This window comes from Rhipicephalus microplus, chromosome X, assembly GCF_043290135.1.
Source record: "Rhipicephalus microplus isolate Deutch F79 chromosome X, USDA_Rmic, whole genome shotgun sequence".
NCBI lineage: Eukaryota > Metazoa > Arthropoda > Arachnida > Ixodida > Ixodidae > Rhipicephalus > Rhipicephalus microplus.
Window position 1 is genome coordinate 76,674,107 of NC_134710.1, and position 24,602 is coordinate 76,698,708.

General features: G+C 45.8%; 1 protein-coding gene across 7 annotated transcripts in view; it reads right to left on the reverse strand.

Annotated features, from left to right (window-relative positions):
* Positions 1-17,524, reverse strand: part of Ranbp16 (Ran-binding protein 16) — a 180,261-nt gene extending 162,737 nt beyond the window's left edge. For 6 of the 7 annotated variants that reach the window (XM_075877164.1, XM_037427078.2, XM_075877166.1 and 3 more), the window contains exons 1-4: positions 17,409-17,524; positions 14,569-14,660; positions 9,034-9,118; positions 8,289-8,441 (exon numbers count right to left, since the gene is read on the reverse strand). In XM_075877164.1, coding sequence (XP_075733279.1) covers positions 8,289-8,441; positions 9,034-9,048 — 168 coding nt within the window. In that variant the 5' untranslated portion in view covers positions 9,049-9,118; positions 14,569-14,660; positions 17,409-17,524. The remainder of the gene's footprint in view (positions 1-8,288; positions 8,442-9,033; positions 9,119-14,568; positions 14,661-17,408) is intronic. The other variant, XM_075877168.1, reaches the window with a different exon arrangement.
* Positions 17,525-24,602: the final 7,078 nt, after the last annotated feature.

Genomic DNA, 24,602 nt, shown 5'->3' on the forward strand with positions numbered 1-24,602 from the left:
CAGCCAGTCGTCGACGTCGTGGTCGTCAGTGCCGCTGAATATGGGAGGATCCTGCTGACGGACCGCGCCGGAGCACACGATGGCCTGGGAAGCCATAGGAGGAGGGCTTGTGGCAGATGCAGTGGTCATGACAGCAGGTAGAGTCCGGCTTCGCAATTCCAGGATTGCAAGGAGACCCCGCACCTCAACCAATTATAATATAGAACGGAGACAGTCAAAACTGTTATTTGAGACCAGGTAGGAGCGTAGGCCTAGCTAGCAAAATCAGCGACAGTCCGGGCCGAGTGTCTCGTGCTTAGCACTGACAGTGTGTGTGCCGAGATTTGCATGACCCACTACATTCATCATTACACCCCTATGATCGCAAGAAGATATGATGACAACAACGACGAATACTAATGCCGATGAAGGAGTACGTGCCGATCTTAGCGTTCTCATTGACGCACATCACGTTACAGTACTGGTCGACACTGGCGCAGACTTCTCAATCATGCGACAATAGCTCGCCGACCGCCTTAGAAAGGTCAAGACACCGTGGAAAGGCCCGCACATAAGGAGTGCTGGTGGTCAGCTGATGACTCCCACGGGTAAATGCACCCCTCGACTTCACATCGGGGATTCTAGCTTCGTGGCCACTTTCGTCTTGTTGCCACACTGCTGCAAAAGGCTAATTTTGGGCATGGATTTTCTTCAAGATTATGGCGCTGTTATCAACATCCCTCAATGTATGGCGACGTTTTGCGCACATCCGTATGCTGACAACAGCAGGGACGAACCAAGCGGCCGTCTCCGAATAGCCGACGATGTGACGCTCCCACCGAGATCCTGCTGCCTTGTGTCGGTTTCCAGTGGGTGGCCTTGCTATAAAAATGTGATAGCGAAACACACAGTTGCTCTTTTGCTCATGCAAGGTATTTCCATCGCGAGAGGCATCCTGGCACTTACTGGTGGACAGGTAGAAGTGCTCCTTACAAACTTCAGCAACGAACGTCATCAAATCCAGAAGGGTACCGCAATTTCCTACTACGACGATGTAGACCAAGCCGGAGATTGTTTTGCTTGCAACCAGATGACGCAACTGTCCCCGCCTCGACAACTTTGCTGGTGGACATCTGCTCCACGCTGCCGCCCTCTGATAGGAAGCGCCTGCTTGAACTTATACACCAATTTGAAGACTGCTTTTTGCGTACTTCAAAGGTCTAGCAAACACCATTGACCAAGCACCCCATCATTACTGAAGACAACACGCGATCGATTAGGCAGAACCCCTACCGTGTGGCTCCGAAAGAATGCGAGGAGATTCAGAAGCAAGTACAGAAGATGCTCACGGATGACGTCATACAACCTTCGAAAAGTCCTTGAGCGTCCCCCGTGGTTTTGGTCAAGAAAAAAGATGGCAGCTTGTGCTTCTGTATTGATTATCGCAAGTTGAACCAAGTCATATCTCCTCTGTTTAATATCGCCATGCGTCGACTCGCTCGGGCCTTGGATTGTGTACCACAGCTAGGTTATACCCTCTACGCAGAAGACATTACTCTGTGGGCCACACGGGAGTCCCTGGCCAGCGACAGGCGGCACTGGCTGTCGAAAACTTTGCCAGAACCAGTGATCTCAGCTGCGCACCCGAAAAATCGGAGGTTATCAGAATACACAGCAAATGTTACAAAAGTAATGGAAGAATAGAAATTGAAATCGAAAAGCAGAAAATTAAAGAAGTCACCGTCGCCCAGATCCTGGGTTTTTCGGTTCAAAGCAATGGTAGGGCAAATCACACTATTGGTCTTTTTAAATCGGCAACTAAACAAGTGGCTAGGATGATTCAGAGGATCACCTTCCACAAAAAGGTCATAAAAGAAATTGATACTGTCCGTTTAGTGCAGGCGCTCGGAATGAGCAAATTGACATACAGCTTGCCTTCCCACACGCTGAACAAGAGCGAGGAAGAGCAAGTAGATTCTATCATCAGAGGGGCTTACAAGGCAGCATTAGGCTTACCGATAAGCACGCCGCCACACAGGCTTCTCGAGATCGGCCTGCATAACACGTACGCTGAACTGAAAGCAGCAACATTGATCTCTCAGCACAACCACCTTAGCCAGACGAAGTCGGGAATTGAGATACTGATGAGGGCGGGTATACCACCGCAACCCCAAAACTTGGACGAGGAGCTGGTAGACGTACCAAACCCAGTCCGACGACATATTTTGATCGCTCCTATCTGCAGGAACATGACCAAGGAGCGGCATCACAAAAGGCGAGAGGAGCGTGTAAAATGGATCAGAAAACTAGAGGCAATGAGAACGTGCTATACGTTGACGCTTCCAGGTATAAGTGGAAGCGCAGCGTCGTCATAATGGTAAGCAGCGACACGAGAAGCATAACGTCCAGTGCATCACTGTACGCTACATTGATCACCGAGGCCGAGTGTTTCGCCATCGCATCGGCGATTAAAAGTCGAGAGCGCAACGACGGCCAGACGTACATCACCATACTCTCAGATTCGCAAGAGGCATGCCGGCTATTCACGAAAGGCCACCTCCCATTAAACATTTGCAAATTTTTAGGCGGCGAATTGAGCAACACTTATAGGTTGGTCTGGCGCCCGGGACATGCAGGCCTAGAGGGTAACGAGAGGGCGGACACTCTAGCTGGAGCACTCACGAACCGAGCGGAGCAGCAGCCTTTCTCGCTGTTACTACTACCCAGCAACGACGGCTTTCGCGAGGAGGAGGAAAGCGACCCGACTCTGATGGCTCCGCGAGGGCCTCTGGCTCACCAGCTATGCACGCGGCAGAAATATAGCGCCCCCCACAAATCTATTAAGGGAAGACACCATAGACCTCCATAAAATTCAAACGGGAGTTTATCCAAATTTATTACGACTGCACAAAATTCATCCAACTTTGTATGGGCACGATTGTCCGTGGTGTCGCGACTCGCCACTGACCCTTTACCATATCGTGGAGTTGTGCTGAATGGCCAAATGAACTCAATCGCTTACAGCGTAAGTATAGAATGGAAAACTCTTTGCAGCAGTGGGAGGCACTCCTCGCTAGCTCGAACCCGGAGATGCAACTAGCACTCCTGGACCACGTCCGGCAGGCGGCGCAAGCCAGTGGAGCCTTGGACATGGGGCCCCACCCATCTAGCTCCTAAACCCCTCCTTTTTTTTAACCCAATAAAGTTATTTCTCTCTCACGAAGAAAGACGTCTATCCACTGCCTCGCATAGACGATTCACTCGATCGGCTGCGTCATGCCATTTGTTCGGCCGGCATTACTTTAATACCAGAAAAATATCATTTTGGTTTCAACGAACTCGACTTCCTAGGCCACGTCGTCAGTCACGAAGGTGTTCGACCTGACCCGACCAAAAGAGACGCAGTAGCGCAATTTCCTGCACCACGCAACAAAAAGGCTGTGAGATGCTTCTTAGGGTTGTGTGCCTATTACCAACGATTTATCGAGGACTTTTCGTTTATTGCAGCGCCATTGACATGACTCACACGTGAGGACATCCCTTTCTTTTCGGGTGAACAAAAGCAAATGGCATTAAATGAACTACGACAACGCCTGCAAACACCTCCAGTCCTTGCGCACTTCGACCAGGAAGCCCCTACTGCACTTCACACTGATAACAGCAATGTAGGTATGGGTGTCGTTCTGGTGCAGTGGGAAGACGGCTGTGAAAGAGTAATAGCCTACCCCAGCAGAACTCTCTCTCGCACGGAGGAGAACTACTTGACTAACGAGAAGGAGTGTCTTGCCGTGGTGTGGGCGGTCATTAAATTTCATCCATATTTGTACGGCCGCTCCTTCAAGGTTGTTAGCGACAATCACTCACGTGCTGGCTCACCAACCTTAAAAATCCGTATGGCCGTTTGGCGCACTGGGGCCTAAGGCTTCAAGAGTTCGACATGACCATCATCTATAAATCTGGGAAGAGGCACACCGATGCCGACTGTCTCTCACGGTCGCCAGTGGAGACTGTCGCTCATGATGACGAAAACATAGACGTGGCATTCTTGGGAGTTGTCAACACGGCCACTATTGCACGAGAGCAGCGCAGTGACCCCAAGCTGTTACCACTCATTGAATATTTAGAAGGACGATGTAAAGACGTGCCGCGGTTATTTGGTAGAGGACTGCCATCTTTTTGCTTGCGAAACGATGTTCTCTATAAGAAAAACTTCTCACCAACCGGCAACCCACACTTGCTCGTCGTGCCTACCTCTCTTCGAAAAGAAATTATGGAAGCGTACCATGATGAAGCAACTTCTGGTCATCTAGGCTACACCAGAACATTGTGCCGACTACGATGCAAGTACTACTGGCCAAAGTTACCCGCTGCTGTTAACCATCATGTGCGAACTTGAACCGCCTGTCAAAGGCGCAAAGCACCTCCCAGCAAGCCAGCTGGTCTTTTACATCCAGTCGAAGCACCAGCGAAGCCGTTCACCCAGATTGACATGGATTTCCTGGGCCCCTTGCAACTTCCACAACAGGGAACAGATGGATAATCGTGGTTACCGATTACCTTTCCCGTTATGCGGAGACTAAAGCTATGCAGCGTGGCACAGCAGCAGAGGCCACTCAGTTCTTCATCGAACACGTCTTTCGGCATGGCGCTCCGACAGCAGTGGTAACAGACAGAGGACCTGCCTTCACCGCAGAGCTTTTGGAGTCGGTTCTCAGACTCAGCGGTACCACTCACCGGAGAACAACTGCATACCATCCACAGACAAACGGACTGACGGAGCGCCTCAATAGGACCCTCACAGACATGATCAGCATGTACGTTGACACGGAACATAAAAACTGGGATCAGATATTGCCGTACGTTACCTTTGCCTATAATACCGCTCGACAAGAAACCACTGGAATGACACCGTTCAGTCTGATCTGTGGTCGCGAAGTCACAACGTTGGACACCATGTTGCCGCATGAGTGTGACGACATCCATGTAGATGCCGAAGAATTCACTCAGCACGCCGAGGAAGCCAGACGGCTCGCGCGTGTGCGCATCTGTCATTAACAGCATCAAGATGCACAATGGTACGACCCCCAACCCAAGTTCTTCAGCTACACACCAGGCGACAAGGTTTGGGTCTGGATTCCGATACGTCGACATGGACTGTCTGAGAAACTGCTAAGATTCTACTAAGAAACTGCCAAGAAACTGCTACCTTGGCCCATACAGTGTCACGCGACGCTTGAACGACGTGAACTACAAAGTTGTTCCCGACACTGACTGTAGTTCTAAGCGCCAAAAGCATTTACCCAAAGCTGTGCACGTCGTGCGTATGAAACCGTATTTATCGAGTTAATTAGCTCCCAGTTACCGTGTTGGTGCAACCACTTCATACGCCTGGTAGAGCGCCTAAGTTGTGCATCGGGACGATGCCTTTTTCGGAGGGAGGCAAATGTCAAGTGCTTGCTCAAGAAAGACGATGGCAGTTGTGCATGTGCTATGAAGAACTATGAAATGGACGAAAAAGAAGAACTCACTTGCGCGTTCTATTAAAAAGACCGACCTGCCCCTGGTGTCTCCATCTCTGCAGCAAGACCTCTGTTTTGACGTCGTGACAGTATATTTCAAGCTGCAATGAATGTCAACATCGAAAGCGTCCTACAAGTACTCCTCCTGGAAGGCAACATCCTGTGCCACCTCCGAGAACTCCATTTGAGAAAGCTGGAATTGACCTTCTTGGTCTCTTTCCATGGTCCTCCAAAGAAAATCGTTGGATAATCGTGTGTGCCGATCATCTTACCCGATACTGCGAGACGTCCCCTATACCATCGGCTACTGCACGTGAAGTATGCCTCTTCATGCTATGCTCAGTAATTCTTCGACACGGACCTATAAAAGTCACTATTAGTGATCGTGGACGCCAGTTCATGGTGGACGTCATTGAAGAGATGCTTCGTCTATACGTTTCAAGTTTTGGACCCTCTACGCCCTATCACCCTCAAACGAATGGTTTCATCGAACATACAAACAGAACTCTCACGAACATGCTGTCCATGTATGTGTCATCGGAGCACAAAAATTGAGACGATGTTCTGCCTTTCGTAGCTTATGCCTTCAACACTGCACAGCATGAGACTACCGGCTACAGTCCCTTCTTTCTTCTTTATGCTAGACCGCCACGCTATACACTTGACACATTTTTACTGATTTTAGACCACGATGACCCCTGCATTTTTGAGACTATCTGTCGTGCAGAAGAGGCCCAGTGACTCACCCATTTACGCACTCTTGCTTCGCAACAACGCGCGAAGGTGCAGTTCGACAGACGACCACAACACGTCCCATATGAACACGGCGACTTGGTATGGCTTTGGACTCCAGTGAGGAAACGCAGATTATGTGAAAAACTGCTGGTACATTATGTTGGACCCTATGTCATCCTCGCCCGCATAAGCGACATGACTTACCGTGTTGCCTGCCTTCATGCCAATGGCCGACGTTCTGCCCAAGATGGAACTTTTACTCATATTGCCCATTTAAAGCTGTTCATTCCTAGAGAGACTGACTGACTTGCCCAATTGGCTTCGTCTCCGCGCGGAGAGACGTTACAATAGTAGTTAGAGTATGTGAACCTGTGTGTAGAGGGTCTACAGTCAAGAGAGATGAAGAGAAAGAGATTTGCAATCGCGACACACGCGATTGTCTCGGTTAGGACTCAAGGCCGCTGAAACTACCGCTGCGTCGTGTATGCATAAACTTTGTTCCTGGGCATTACAATCCAAAATAAATAAAGTGAACAGGCTCCAGCAGTTGCGTTCCACTACAGTTGGACACAACATTATAAGAAAAAAAAAAAGCTCACTTCTGCAATGTGTTAGCAATAGGCTGCATTCAACACGAGATGGAAAGAAGGCACATTCTAAAATAAAAAGTTTCAAAATGAATTACCCTGTCCCATCTGCATCAGTTCACGAGGTACTGCAAACATGCCATTCTTTCAGAATCAGCAGAGAAAATATGAAGACTAGTTTGCACTTTTTTTTTTTTACCACTAATCTTGCAAACGCTTTGTTCAGGGTTGTCGAGCTGATATTATTCTAAGGCAATAGAACACATAGCTATGTGGGTGAAAGCACAACAGAAAGATCACTTATACCCGTGCCACACGGGCATAGAAAATGACATTTGGTGGCGACGGCCTTCAGTTCCCGAATGACATTCGTTTCGCCAGCGCTGCTACACGTCCAAAGCGAATGACATTTGACTTGATGATGTCGATCACAGCACCTTCCAAGTGAGCATTGAGTGAATAGCAATAAAAAAAAATTAAGAAGCACTTACAAGCTTCAAACACATCAGATAATCATCAAATGTAGAAATAAGCGTATTACGCTGTCCTAAGTTTTAGTTTCTTGCTTTGTTTTACAACGTTGCAGCCGACCGTAGCAACCTAAGCCAACACTAGTCAGATCCACAGCGTAAATAGACACTAAAATTGACAAGCGTTTCATTATCAATACTTTATTTTCTTTGTATAATGTTCAAAGCACCTTTTTCAGACTTTAGTGCAAATAAAAGACGGGAAATTTCATTTTTAGCTCAATATGATTCCTTTATATACTTTCAGGTAAATCGCACTTCGCGAGCTGTGTCGTCGAGAGTAGGCATTTCTCAGTCAACTGAGTTCTGGCGAAGGCAGTTGGTGGCGAATGGCATTCGAATGGCATTCGGGTGAATGCCATTTTGTTCGCCCGTGTGGCACCGCGCGAATGGCAATAAATCTGAAGGCATTCGGGGGTAAATGCCATTTTTTCTGCCCGTGTGGCACGGGTATAACACGTGCCTGCAGAACACCATTAATTTATTTATGCCTTAATTATCATGTCAAATATTCGCACAGCCTGGTATTTAGATGTCTATTACTGATAAAATGAATGCTATTTTGGACAGAACAATACATCTTAGTTAAAATGTCAACACTAGTGGCTTTCTTAGGGTCCTCTTGCTATCTGAATCTTCAATGTACTGCCACAAACTCGTTCAGTGGAGTGAATGAAGCTATCATTACAAGAACCATACATTATCTCAAGCTGCTGCTACAACATTGCCCCGAAACTGCTCCTGCAGCACAAGAAGGCATACATACATCGTAAAGACGTGAATGCAAGCCCTTGCGCCGCAACACAAGAGGTAATACCTGACATATTAGCACAACGAAGAAAAATATATAGAAAAGAATGAACGCGTTGCAGTCGAGAAATATGGTAGTAAACTGTCAACGGTCAGGGATGCACAGTAGTTTGCAAACAGTCCGACACCTGTGATCTGTCCAGGAGCAGCCTGCATCGCTGAAGGCAGTCGGGCGAGGTGCCACAACAGAACTCGGCCAGCTGATTTTCCGCCTGGACTCTCTCAGCAGCATCAGCGCCTTGGTAAATCTGCTGGCAGAGAGCCTCCACTCGCGCCAGCTCCTAAAAAAAATTGTCAGAATTTACCGGCCTTGGTTATTTTCTCACACCCCACAAGCGCCACTCGGCCAACACATAAATCTCGGATACATTAACATCGCTGAAAATCGGGTACTTCTCTCGTGAGCCGCTAATGCATGCCTACGCACAAGCCCCACACGCATTCAAAAAGGGGCCTTACACTGCGGAGCGGGCTGACTGACAGTGAAGTACGGTAAACATTGAAGACGTTCTTGGTAATCGGCGTTTCCTCACAGTTTAAGCACCAAAATTTCTCTAGCTGCAAAGACAAGTCAACTAATACATTCCTGGCCACCGCAACTGCTTCGTATGTGTCAATTCCACACGGTGATGCGGGCAACTTTCTTTTCACTTCTGATAAAAAAGCAAACGACGTTTCGCGATCTTGGACCGCGATGCGATCTCTCAATGTTTTTCTCAGAACAAAGCAGACGCGAAGTGCCTAAAAATGTTCAGCTTAGTGCGACGTGTAAAAGACCATTTCCGGCCTCGGAAACGTCTGTCACAACCTGACTACAGAGGAATTACTGCGGCAATTAAACGCAGGCGTACAAAGACCGAGTACGACACTCACCTGCTCATCCGCCATTTTGAACACTGGAAGATGAGGCGCCGTCCGCGCTAAGCTTTCGGATCAACAATGCGATTAACAGCGCCCCCTGCACCACGAGCACAAAGTTTCTTCTATTAAGTCTCTTCCATCAAGTTTCTTCCATAAAGCTTTAGACATATCCCCATCATCCACAAATAGTTGTTACGCGCAGAAATGTGACAATCCGAGAACTAATTGGAACTAAGTCTGTTGCATTTAGAAGACTCTAAGACGCCTTCATTTAAACTTTAAAGGAAACTACGAGGCAATAAATAACGAACTTCAAAATTTTTTTCCGGACTTCGAAGCAGACTTTTGGAACAGATCAGTAAAGGACAACTGGACGATTTTCAAAAACAAAATATGACAATTGGCAACAAAGTACATACCGAAAACCACATTTCGCGCATCTTGTCAGAAACCATGGTTCACAAAAACCCTGAAAAAACTATGTAATAAGAAGAAACGATTATTTCGGGCTGCCGAGATAAAACCTATAGCTCAGAACTGGGATAAATACTACGCGGCCGAAAAAGCGTATTTTCTCGCCATACGCAGCGCAAAACACACGTTTTTTCACACAGATTTACCCAAGATTCTAACCAATAATCCCAGGAAATTTCGGAAAATCATTAACCCCCAGGAATCCCACACGGTTACATTGAAAAATGAAGCTGGCGATGATATGAGTACCACTGACGTCGTTGAACTTTTCAATGCTGCCTTTTCATCTGTTTTTACCAACGAAACCCACATACTGTTTCCTGCATTACCGAATTGTATCCAGTCTTTTATGTCGCCTATCACATTTATTCCATCGGGTGTATTGTCTGTTATCGAAAAATTGAAACTGTCTTCCTCAGCAGGTGTGGACGAAATCAATGCTAAAATTCTTAAAAACACGAAATCTATTTCTTCAGTGATTTTGTCATTATTATTCTCACAGTCACTTCGCACAGGCATCTTACCAGACGACTGGAAGGTGGGAAAGGTCACTCCGGTCTTCAAATCAGGTAACAGAGACAGCCCCCTAAATTATCGCCCAATCTCTCTAACGAGCGTACCCTGTAAAATCATGGACGTGTTCCATGATTTTACAGGGTACGCTTGTTAGAGTCATCTACACCCAAATCATTGACTTTCTTGATGCCAATAACTTCTTCCATCCTGCCCAGCACGGGTTCCGTAGGGGTTACTCTTGCGAAACCCAATTAGCGCTTTTTGTCCACGATCTGCACACAAGTCTAGATACTAACCTGCTGACTGACGTAATATTTCTGGATTTCTCGAAAGCGTTCGACAAGGTACCTCATAAGCGACTGCTAATGAAACTTAGATCTTTAAATATACATCCCGATATTTTAGCTTGGATTGAGGAATTTCTAACTAACCGCTCCCAGTTTGTTTCAATTGATGACGTGCCCTCTAACCCCCTTCCAGTAACATCAGGTGTCCCCCAAGGCTCCGTTCTTGGTCCCCTTCTCTTCTTAATTTATATTAATGATTTAGCTTCGCATGTCTCCTCCAGTATCCGTTTGTTTGCTGACGACTGTGTAATCTATCACTCAATCACTAACCCGACAGATCAAACCGCTATTCAGGATGACCTTAACCACGTGCAGGACTGGTGTGAAAGCTGGCTCATGAAATTTAACCCTAACAAATGTAAAACAGTCTCTTTCCACCGCCGTAGCAACCCCTCTTTGGTCCCTTACTCAATCGCTAACGTCGCCCTCGAACACGTGCAATCATATAAGTATCTCGGTGTCACCCTGTGCAATGATCTTAACTGGCGCCTGCATGTTACCAACATTATATCATCTGCAAACAAATCCCTAGGTTTTCTGAAACGTCACCTTCGGCACGCCCCGCAGGACGTCAAGTTACAGGCCTACAAATCCCTTATTCACTCTAAATTGGAATATGCCTCTGCAATCTGGAACCCACACCAAGCATATCTCATCGACTCACTTGAGGCAGTTCAAAACCGTGCTACTAGGTTCACTCATTCTTCGTACTCGTATAATATTAGTGTATCATCCCTCAAAAAAGAATCTGCTCTTTTAAACCTTGACATACATTCACCATCGCATTTCCAGGCTCTGCCTGTTTCAGAAAATTTTTCACAGCCCATTCCGTCATCCCTACATTGTTCCACCAGCCGGCATATCTCACCGCACTAAACATCCACTTCAAGTTGCCCATCCACGCATTAGAACGACCACTTTTTCTATGTCCTTTTTTGTACGGACTGCAAACTACTAGAATGACTACGGAATGCAAACTACTAGACGTCTTGGCCATTTCCTGTCCATCAACATTTTTCGACCAACTGTCTGCACGTCTTTCGCATTGAAAACCCGTGTCAATAAAAAAAAATAACAGAACTTTATTTGTTAACCCACCCCTTATGTAATACCCCCTTGAGGGTCTTTAAGGAAATAAAGTGAAGTGAAGTCTACAAAAATTTTTGAAAAAGCGATAGAAGTTCTACACAAATGTAAGCATTAAATTACTTTGTAATTGCATTTGCAGAACAATAAAACATTGCGGCAAGATTGAATTAAGTGGACGTACTTGATAAACTTGCCGCGTTACAGCCTTTCTGATTGGCTCTAAATGCCGCCAAAAACAATGTCCATGGGCAAAGGAAGTAACAAAAAAGAAGGAAAAAGGTTGCACCTGATCTAGTTGGTAAAAAAATGGTCGTGCTGGCACGGTCGCGGTTAGTCGTGTCTTGATTTCTCGCTCTTGTGTCCGTGTTTGCGCCTCTGCCAGTCTAGCATAGTCCAGAGAAGTGCCCCACAAATTCGACATTTCGAAGAGATATTTCGATCCACTCTTAGCTAGCCGCGTTGAGAAAGAAACTGTCAATTCACAACAACATGAGAACACCTTCATTAGGGTTGAATACCTGTAGCACCAAATGAAGTGGAAGAAACCGAGACAAGGCATGCGGTTGCGACCCTTTTTCCAGCAATATTTTGGTATTTGGAAGGGCTAATATACAGAAGCAGCACGAAAATATTGAAGCCTCTCAAATCTACAAACTTGGTGCAAGTGTGTTAGGGCACCATCTGTGCTCCTGAATGAATGAGCTCCGGTGCCTCCGGTTTGTTGTGCGCCGCTGAAAGCTGCATACACAGGGAAGGATGGTACGGGGAAAGAAGTTTCATCAGCACGCGTCAGGACCTTCAGCGGGTAGGAAGAATTCGAATGAAATCACTCTTGGGAAACTTCTCCTTACGTTTAACCTCAGGCCCATATCCCTCACTTCTGTCGGCAAACTTGTATGGAGCATATATGTACTCCAAACCAGGCTTTGACAGTACCAAGAATGCTAGAATGCCTATTTGCATATTAGGATTTCATCCTGGGCTTTCTACACAGGACAATTTCCTACAACTTAAACATCACATTCTCAACTCTCAAACCTGCAATACCAGAGAGCTATCTTAGAAGCAGATCTCACAAAGGCATTTGACAACGTTACACACTCAGCTATCCTAGAGAACCCTATAACCCTGGGAGTCGGCGCAAAGACGTACCACTACATCCGAGACTTCCTCAGCCAACGCACAGCAACACTTACCTTTGGTGATCACTAGCATGCCAGGCATCCCGCTTCACGCACGTGGTATGCCTCATAGAGCAGTACTCTCGCCTATTTATCTGCCCCAACAGCTGGGTCAGATCCTCAACATCCACTCCAGCTTGTATGCCGACGACATTACCGTTTGGCCAAACAGTGGCGGTGACGCCGAAATAGAAGAACACTTACAATTGGCACTAACCACCATCGACACATATATTCGTGAACGTGGCCTTACCTGCTCCCCTTCGAAATCAGAGCTCTTTCTTTACCAACCGAACCAACATACTTCAGCCATTCCCCATATCTATCACGCTAGGTGCCCATCTCATCCCACTTGTCTCAAAAATTCGGGTGCTAGCTAGGGCTAGTTCTCTACTCACGCGGCGCACATGGAGAAGTCATCAGGACTCTCCGAACACATGCTCAGCAGACCACTCGACTGATTCATCGCATAGCGAACCGTCGGGCTGGTCTTCACGAGTGATACACGCTTCGCCTCACCCAGGCTTAAGTCATAAGCTGCACCTCATATGCCCTCCCTTATCTATTTCTCCAACAAAAGGAGCGAGACCAGTTAACACGCTTCTACAGAGTTGCACAGAAATGGCTCTACGCCTTCCCTCCAGCACATCCAATGACAGACTCTTCAAACTTGGTGTACATAATACGTTTGAGGAACTCGCTGAAGCCACCTTCATGGCACAAAAATGTCACCTGTCTAATTCAGTGGCTGCTTGCACTCTCTCGTCCCAGTTAAACTTAGCCCCAAATACACACTCACCCGAGGGGGGTCCCTCTTTCTTCTAACCTCTACTCTCACCTGAACGTAGCCCCCATCCCGAAAAACATGCATCCTGTGCAAAACGAGAAACACAGAAAGGCAAACTCTTGGGCGCTCCACAGACATGTGCCGAGGACCATGATGTGGTCTACGTGGACGCAGCTGAATATGCGTCAGGAACCTGCATGGCCCATGCAGTAGCTGACAATCAGGCAAATATTCTAACTTCATGCTCAATTGTCAGCAATTCCTCCACAGGGGACGCTATCGTGCTTGCTCTTATCTCTGCACCCACCACCACAATCATAAGCGACTTTAAATGAGCTATTCTGAACTATGCCAATGGCTTAATATCCCATACCGCTACTCGCTTACTGCATGCTCCTGGCAGCCTCAGTGTTCCACAACCCTCGCCTGGACGCCTGTACATGCCGGCCTCCTTGTCAATGCTTGAGGTCTCACATTCCAAGCAGGAGAAATGGTGCCCCCTCCACAGGCCGAGGAGCGCTTGCTCTCTTTTCGTGATGTTCTCTTAGCCAACCATGTAATGTCCAATACACATCAAATAAATATCAACCATATAATATTTTTATCTTGAATTGATGTCTACAAAAGTAATATTTATACACTATCTAGAGGATGTCCATATTTAAAAGAGTGGCCCTGCATATAATGTCCATGCCAGTTCCACACACAGTATTGATACAATATTGGCAATATTAATACAATAATTAGAGGATGTCCATATTGAAGAGAGTCAACATCCATAGATTGTCCATAGCAGTTCTACAGATAATATTGATATATATCAAATGACACTTATTTTTAGGTGCAGCGACGCACATATGCATACTATCTGGGGTTTTACGTCCCAAAACCACAATACGAATGAGAAACACCGTAGTGGAGGGCTCCGGATATTTTAACCATGTGGTATACTTTAACATGCACCGACATTGCACAGTACACGTACCTCTACCATTACGCCTCTATCGAAATGCGACGGCCACGGCTGGCATTGAAGCCGTGTCCTTTGAGTCAGCAGTTGTGCTTTAGCCACAGTTCTACTGAGGCGGACAGACGTGCATGCAATTGCACCATATGCTACAAAATAATGAGACTGTTAACTCAATATGATCACCTTTAGTAAAATTTATTGCAGTAAATTCAGCAAAGGTCTTGGAGGATCTGTCATGGTGATGGCATTGGTCAGTCAGTCATGGCACTGGTAGCCTGCAAATATATGCATGTGTATATGCACCACTGTTGACACAGCTAACGTAAAATTGATGCTCAACTAGCAGTGTATGAAGCATGTTTGCAGGGTGTAATCTGTACTTTGAAAAATTGCCTGAATAGCCTTACAAATGCAATGACAGCAGTTCCAATAATGAGCGTCAATAATGAGTAATGAGTGCAACATTCTAACCATGCAGTTAGAAAGCAATGAAACACACCATCAGAGCATAATGATGAAGAAATTGGGTTCTATGGCTGTAATGGTTACCAGACATATATATATAAATGCATATGCTAAAGGGTGAAAAGCACGCAGATTGTTTCATGTGTACACATTTATGCGTACATCAATACAGTCCTGATTGATTACATTATGCATTCACAATGCAAGACTATGCACGAATCAGTAGTCTCTTTTACCATAATGTTGAATCTATTAATACAGGGCAGCCAGCCGGTCTGAGAACTGGCTAACCTCCCTGTCCTTCCTTCCTATTAATGAGCAATTTGAACATTAAGAAACTTTGGAGCTTGACGGTAAGTTATAGATTAAACTTTCACAATTAATCCAGACACTGCGTGCAAGACATAGACAAGAGAGTCCACAAACACAGTGCTGTGCCTCTCTTGTCCATGTCCTTTATGCTAGTTCAAAATTAATTAGAAATAACTAAGCCCCAAGCTACCCTTGTACATTTACAGTTGCTGCAACTGCTGGTCTTTCTACATGCAAGAGCAGTGCAAAACTGGCAGAGAAATACAGCAGCTGAAATTATACTTCAGCTTTCAGCTACATCTACAGCACTGCTTGCAGCTCGTACAGAGGGCAACATGTTGGTCTAGAACGCCAGAGTGTCAGGCTCTGCACTGCATGGTTCACGTCTACATACAACACGAAGATTGATATAGGCCACGTGCAAGCTTGGGCAACCCCCTATGAAGAGCTTTTCTTGAGATGCGGATGCAACTCTTATGGCTGTAAGAAGCGCTGTCTGAACTAGCACAGAAAAACAAACAGCCGCGAACCGGCCAGGTTAAAGTTCGAATAATTCAACCTATGTGGCAAACCTTTTCTCTTAGCATTGCCGTCATTCCCGCAGCCTGTCGCAGACATACCTTGCACAATAATTTCTGTTATGTTCTATGTATTACCAAAAGCGCTTTTGACTGCTTTTGACGTCCAAAACACTTGATGCGTTGACAAACAAAGAAAACGCAAGAAATGCACGCCATTGGGGCTACGCGAATGATTAGACGTGGCCTATAATCTCAGGTGCAGCCCTGAGCGCGACCTCTTCCCATTTAAACATGCATACTACAAACTGTGCCAGTAAAAATACTATTAGAGACATTAAATTGAAAAAAAAAAAATACACATCACTGTTCAAAACTGGTCACAAACACACATGTGTGACAAATGCAGTGTTTATGCACAGTCAATATAGTCAAAATCTAACTTGCACAAAGGGCCTTTCGCTGCCTTAAACAGCTGAAGCGCTAAAAGGTAACAACGGTCTAAGCAAACAATGAGGACAAGCGCTAACTTTCAACTAAAATTTTATTGCAAAGCAGCAAGAATTAAAGCGGCACAACAAGAACTGGTGAGATCGGTGGTTCGAGCCTTGTTACTTTTTCTTTTGTTTACACATGTATCGTTTTAACATTTGCGCCTCCTTATCGGCCTTCAGTCAGCCTGACTTGCTGCTGATGGTGGTCCGATTCACAGGCCCTTTAATATTGGATGTTTGATGGCTCTCACAGAATTGGCTATATTTATTATGATAAAGCATTATGCGAATAAATGCTCTTAGCCGGTGAGACGCGAAAGGACACGAAAAACTCAAATGCAGCTGGCTGCATTGCTTTCTCCAGCCCACATGTCAGGAATGTTGATTTCCAAGGTTTATCAAAGTTTTGATGACAGAAAGGCACACTGCAACATAGTCTCGGGAAACTTTTTTATGCCGCTCACACACACATCAGGATTGTTGATTTCCACGGTTTATCAAAGTTTTGATGACAGAAAGGCACACTGCAACATAGTCTCGGGAAACTTTTTTATGCCGCTCAGGGTACCATCACCTGACGAGGTAACCGGCAGGCCGCTTCAAAATATTGACGTGCCACCACAATGGTATCGGCGATCAGCACTTGATAAACGATGCTAAAAAGAAAGTGCCGACGGCGTTGGCCCATCCAACTACAAAACAGCTTGTCTGCCTCGCTAAATAACACGCACGGCCTGTGACAGCACGGGATCGTTTACGTAGCAATGGATGAGAACGGCCGTACGAGTTCGCACTTAACAAAACAGCCGGCAATGCAGTAGCTTTGGCTTTCGGAGATCACAAGCTTCGTAAGAACACTACAATAAAGTTCTTTCCATCCTTCGTAAGAACACTTCGCAGACGCACTGGGGTTTCATGCATGTGCGTCTGGTCAGTCACACGTGAACTGTGCAAAAGCATTTATTTCATCGTCGACCTTGCCCTTCGCGACCAAAAAAAAATCGGCAGAAAGAACAATTTCACCTCTGACAACACCATGTTTAGCATTGCAATCTAGAAAATGCAGTATGTCCAACAACAATAATCTACACTTCATACTGAGAAACTTTATGGCGTACACACTCCGATGAAGCTGCGGCGCGGTGGATGGCCGCGCTAGCTCCAACCTTCAGGTTCAACTGGGCATCCAGCAATCACATGAAGCAGCAACGACACAAGGTCACAGAACACCTACCAGTTTGACAAGGTCTTTAGTCCGCCTTGGGGGCGGCCTAGGTCATGGCCACAGTTTTGTCGGAGTTTTTACCACCAACTGTTTACCTTTCGCAGCCGCAGCTATGGCCGCAGCGCCCATGGCGCCTCCTGTACTTAAAATACTTATGATAAGTGTTTAATTAACAAATATAAGCTGAGTAACTCTTTAAACACCTGCGTAGTAAAATTTTTGTAGGTTTAACACATTACACATTAATAATTTTTACATTTAAATAGCTTTAGATAATAATTTTAAAGTGATGTCACTTTCGTGCGGCGCAGAAGCCACTTCTGTATGGGGCTGGCTGTTGCACCGCGCGGCGCAGAAGACACTGCCTTCTAAAAGGAGGAGGAGGAGAAAAACTTTATTCATCCAAAGAGGGAAAGGTGCGGTGGTGGAGTGTCAGAGGAGCCTACTCAGCGTAGGTCTCCGCTACCCTCTTGGCCCAATCCAAGATCTAGTCCTGGACCTCGGGCGCCGAGCTGCACATAGCATCCTCCCACTGCTCCTTACTATTAATGTGTAGAGAATTGGGTGGTGGGTTTCGAGTACACCCCCACATGATATGGTCTAGGTTAGCTCTTTGTTGACAGAAAATGCACAAAGGGGAGGGGTATATCGAAGACTGTATAAGATGGCGAAAAGATGGGGTAGGAAACGTACGGGTCTGTAACTGGCGCCATAGTATTTCATGGTAGCGCGAAGCTCTATGATGTAAGGGGGGGGGGGGGGGGGTATATAGTGCGCTGTTAGGCGGTAGTGATTTGTTATATCGTGGAAGGTCAAAAGACGATCTTTCGCGCTGAAAAAGGCCGCGTGGTCTAAGGCGCCATCAGAGGCCTGCGCTCTGCCGGTCATTCCTCGAGCACAGGTATGAGCCGCCTCATTGCCACTCAACCCCGCATGCGCGGTCGTCCATATGAGAGCAACGTCTTGCGTGGGAGGATGTTTCTTAAGAATTGAAAGGGCAGTTGATGAGATGCAACCTGCGCTGAAGTTGCGTATGGCAGTTTTGGAGTCACTTACAATCATAGTGATATTGGGGATGGATAGACCTAAAGCGATGGCAGCCTCCTCAGCCTTCTCCGAAGAGCTGACAGTGACGGATGCCGTTGTGAGCGCCTTGCCGTTATAGTCGACAGCAGAGAGGGCATAGGATGAGGAGGATGGGTATTCTGCCGCATCGACATAGAGCACGTCATTGGCTCCATGCATTTTTTTCTGAAGAGCTTTTGCTCTATGGATTCGGCGCTTAGTATGATATGTTGGATGCATGTTTTTAGGAAGGGGCGGTATGAGTAATTGTTTGTGTATGTTTTGGGGAATGTTGTATTTAGCATTGGTGAGTGAGGTGAAGTTAATTCGAGTAGACGATAAAATGTGGCGACCTGCGCTACTGGTCGCGAGCCTTGCGTATTGAGCTGTTAAATGGGCTTCACGGATTTCACATAAGGTATTTATGACTCCTGTCTGGTGGAGTAGTGCATTAGAGGTATTGATTGCAATGCCTAGCGCGCCACTGCCTTCTAAAAAGCCATTGTTACGTTTCGCCTCGGCACATGACAAGCTGCATGGTCAAGCGCAGTATTGTTCGTGCTTGTTTGCACAACACACTCTCGAAGTCATGCCATCATTCAATTCAGAAAACTTTCAGAGGGCAGATAGCCAGTTTGAGGGCAGTTTGGTATCCAAGCCACTTACTGGTGTACGTATCATAAAATCTCTGAAAAGACTCAAAAGTCAGTGCCACGAGTACTGTTTCTCAGGCTTCCATAAGTAAGAAAGTGGCTGTGATCCCACACTTGCATGAAATTTCACACAATTTAAAGAAGATTGGTCAAAGGCAGGGATCTCGGTGGTATTTTCTGCGCCGAATAAGCTGTCGCAGTTATGTGCAAGAACTAATCCTGTAAGAAGGCCTCCTAACGAGTGTAAAATAAGCATTGGAATAAGTTTGTTCAATGTGGGAAGAAGGCAGTATATGATCAAGTATTCTGCACCTACGGTCTAAGTTACGTCCGACAGTCAGGCAGATGACTCAATGTGCGATTGCCTTAACATAACCAGAAAATAAAAGAGGAAGCTGATGGTTTCCTGGCGACTCATTGCACAGAATGCAAGTGCAAGCCGGTGTTTGATAAAACAACTGTGCTGGCTAATCACTTTAACGAGAGTTTCAAGGCTCATCATTGAGGCGGCGGCGACAGAAAATCGAAGCTGCACCAGCAAGCAATCCGTTGCACCGACAGAAAAATAACTAGATCACTTTAACTCGCCGCACAAGATTTTTCTTCATAAGTTCACTGCTGCTTTGTTTTTTTTTTCTTTATCTTTGTGCATTCATTCATTTCTGCTTTGCAATAAAATTTTAATTGGAAGCTAGCGCTTGTCCTCGTTGTTTCCTTACACCGTTGTTACCTTTTAGCGCTTCAGCTGTTTTAGACAAGAATACCAACCAGCCCGCTCCCACCCCTTGCTTTCACTTTGGCCGGACATATCGCCCACGCTGCCGAAGGCTTGGCCAAAGCTTTTGCCAGCTGGACATTTCTATAAGGTTTGGCGCCAGGCCAGCTGCGTGTACTGTCGTCAAACCACGACGCTGGTACAACTTCGGCTTCCTTCGCGTCAAAGAAGTCGACGACAGCAAATGACATCTACAAATAAACATGGTGGTCAAACAATTTTACGAGTGACTGATACAATGCTTCACTGATTAATCTATTAACTTGAGCTGCGTATAGTGACTATTCTCTGAATACAAGCACATTCTCCTATAGGGAGCTTGCATGAACGGTGACTCCGCTATGGACTCTGGGTAGGCAGCCATTTTTTTTTTTTTTTTGTCAGAGGCAGCAGCGGCGTCGTGTTTGCGAGCATTGGCGTAGCTTACAGGCGTGATCGAGTGCGATCGCGATGCAAATTTAACTCCAAGAACTTTCGTGCAAGATATCAGCCTCACCGTAAAAATATATATATATATATATATATATATATATATATATATATATATATATATATATATATATATATATATATATATATATATATACATACATATATATATGTGTGTGTGTGTGTGTGTGACGTATGAAGTGATGGTTGGTAGAAGCTGAGGAGGAAGAATTAAGTGACAATAGAAATAAACATGGTGTATGAGCCAGGCCACGTCTCCGATTCATCACAGCGTCACACGAGTCGACAGGATGAAGACTTCCCAGCCACTTCATCAGTCGCTCATCATCGACGCAGTTCCCCACAAGACGCCCTGACCATACATCCACTACCGATTCATCTTCAACGAAGACACAACAACCAGCACCATGACAGATTCATCAGCCGACCTTGACATCCCCAAGTACACCGGAGCAGCTGACGATGGACCCGTGCAGGACTGGTTCTACCTGTACGAGCTCCACGCTACCACTGCATCATGGTCGGAACGGGAGATGATCATCAACTTTACCGACTACATCTCTGGTGAGGTTTTCAAATTCTACCTCACTCACATATTTCAAAATGAGTCATGGAGAAAGATTAAAGAAGAAATGACCATCCGATTTAAAGAATACAATGACGACTATGACGAGGACTCGCTTATAATCAACCATCCACAGGCAATCGTACTCGGTTGTCAATTTCACAAGCAGTGTTAAAGCTTACGAACGCCCAGCATGAATCGACCACTGCCGAAACACAAAGTGGAACATGAGTACACTGACAGGCGACCAAGGGTATTTCGGGAAAACCACGACCATCGCGCGGGCCTCCGTTTTACACGCAAGACGGCACTTCCAAAATCATCGCTTCAGCATATGACACGAGACGTTGCTCAACCACTTGATGCTCCCTATTCTTCGTCTCGCATACATGGCCCGCCACCCAGTTTTACATCACGTGGCTCCTCGGGTGCTCGTAACGCTAACCGTCTGCCTTGTAAGGACACCGTGTTCACAATAGGTGAACCATCGACGCATCGGGAAAATACCCAACCACGCCATGACGACTCGAAAAGGTGTTTTTCATCACAAGACTTTATTTCTATGGCTCAGCAGGCTGTGCAGTCCGAACCTAAAAATGCCACGTTACCTATGGTATCCCCATCCAATGCTCACAGCTCCAAGAACCGAAACAATGCAAAAGTAATGCATACACCAATTCTCGCACGCAGCTGTCTGCCAGAGGCGTTCATACTGGACCACTTTACCGAAGCTTCTGAAGAGCATGCTAGCAATGATGGCGCATTACCAACTATGCCCGATAAGCAAGACACCATTTCACCATGCATCAGTTGTCTACAGGACGCATCAAACCTCGAAGGAAATGAATGCCCAATTCCAGAAGGGGCGCCACTACAGCCATCTCCTGAGCAGCACCAGCAAAGCAAGCAAAGCCAAGTACACAAACTCAGGAGACAACGAAAGAGACTGCAACGAGGGCATCGAAAAACGCAAAATTCAACGGAAGTACACTCATCAATTTAAGAACATCGGAAAATAAGATCTCGAAACCAAAGACCAATTCAAGACGTCAGACACTTTCGCACACACACAAAAAAAAAGTCACCAGAGACACTCCCTGCCTCAGCTATTACACCGACTGCACCACCACAGAAAACGCCGAGAAAGACGCGGAAGCACTGCTTGCACACCGCAAGCACTCAGGCACTTCATCACAGTCTGTCAAAAAGCACGAAAGCAACAAGCACCGGGATTGCACCATTCGCGACGAAAAATACAACTCCGACGACATCCGAGCTGCCGATGCAACAATGCGTTCCATCCTTGCTCAGTCCCCAGAGTAGTTCAAGCAGTATTGTCAGTATCCATGTGTAGCCCGCTCTGTCCGGAACGCAACAGTCAGGCTCGTCCACCAGAGTCGTCATAAAAATCACCGGACTTCTCCCTCGGCCTTGAAGATTTAGTGAGATTGTGGAACTCCGTCGGGACGTGAAACTGTAAATTTGGCCATTATTTTGTTTATTTTGTTTTCAATTTGTTGTAGTTTGTAACCACGGTGCCAGCTTTCGGGGGGAGGGGGAATCCTGTGACGTATGAAGTGATGGTTGGTAGAAGCTGAGGAGGAAGAAGTGACAATAGAAATAAACATGGTGTATGAGCCAGGCCACGTCTCTGATTCATCATAGCGTCACACACACACACACACACACACACACACACACACACACACACACACACACACACACACACACACACACACACACACACACATATATATATATATATATATATATATATATATATATATATATATATATATATATATATATATATATATATAATGAGATCTAGCAGACAGTAATGCCAAGGAATGTACAGGGGAAGTTATTAGAACCAATGGAATGTAAATAAGAAGAAGGAAAAGTGGATGAAAAAATAACCAGCCGTGAGCAGGAACCTACGACCTTCGAATAACGCGTTCGATGCTCTAATCCCTGAGCTACCACAGCGGCCTTCCCTCCGTCCACTTTTTTTGGGTTTATAATTCTAGGCACTCTAGTTTATATGTGAATTTAGAAGTAGGAGTGACAGTCAGCGCCATCTATAGGCCAAACGACGAGTGTGAAAACACTCTTACGCGCATGTTTTGGCGTCACGTAGCACGTGAACCTATTATGAGCGGGCAGCTTATTAATTGTCCCTCTTATACAACCTAAACACACCAAGTATGCCATTACGAGACCCTCGTTCAATGAAATAAGGGAAAGAAGTGTATACCTAAGGGCTTGTTTTCCCGTGTTTTAACACAATATTAATGAGATATAATATACAGTAATGCAAAGGAATGTACAGGGGAAGTTATTAGAACCAATGGAATGGAAATAAGAAAAAAGAAACGTGGATGAAAAAAATTAAAAAATAAAAATATTCAAATTCAGATCACTTACCCACGGAATCAACGAGAGCCCTGGGCGACTGACGTGCCTCCGCGACGTTTCGTGAAACACAGAAATTGAATTACTCAACTAATTTATTTATACATACGTGAAGTCGCACACGTAAGTTGGTCAATATAGCGCGTGAAACTAAACGAATTCGATGCTACGTGAACCAAACGGCGTGTGTTAGTATTATTAGACTTTATTTTCATTTCTGAGTACTTTTTTAGTATTATTTATTTTTGTTTGTTCATCTTTTACAAGAATACCCATTCATTTATTTTCAGTATGACTGGTTGTACAGTTTTCTGCAAGAGAGGGCAGGTGGAGGGAGGGGGAGAGGGCACATTAGCTTTCCAACGTGGCCATTATTTTCCGAAAGCTGGAGCGGGTCGTATGCTTCTTGTGTGTGTGTGGGGGGGGGGGGGGCCGATGCCGCGGGCCAGCCGCCGAACCACGTTAACTTAAACTCGATCCATGTGTGGGATGCGAGTAAGCGGCAACATGTTTCACATTGTTCCGTTTTTCTTGGTCGCCTCCGCTGGCGGCGCGTCTTACCTATACGCAGTAACAATGCCAGAATTACCCGCTCGTTTCCGGCGGCTCTCCGTCGCTCCTTTCTAGTTCCTCTCCTTCTTCTGCTTCTTGTCTGTTGCTACCTCGTTCGCCCGTTTGTCTCGTTTTTTTTTATTGTTTTGGAGGGTCTTCAAACTGTGAGGGTGACCCTCTGCTACGGGAACTTGTACCATTTCATTTACATCCTCCGAAGAAGGCTGGTCCACCAGCCGAAACTGTTAGGATTAAATAAATATTTTATTGTTTTGTTTCCTATACTGCACTATTTTCGAAGTTTGTAACTATATATATATATATATATATATATATATATATATATATATATATATATATATATATATATATATATATATATATATATATATATATATATATATATATATATATATATATACATATATATATAATGCAAGACAATAAGCGGTAGCAGCGTCAGGACAGAAGCAGCAAGAGCTTGCCGGATATACAGGCGCCGTCGCAGAAGCAACCAGGCAGTCCCAGCTCGCGCCAACGTGTCGATGTCGCTGCGGTAGTGGGCATTCCTCTTCACTACGTATCGTCCCCCGTCGGAAAAAGAGCCATCTTGGCGACTCTTGGCGACTCCCGGAGAACAGAGTATGAGCGGATCGTAATATAGTTTCAACCGCTGTACGTGAACGGTTTCACGACCCCGAAAGCGCTGGTCTGTGGATGGCGTCACG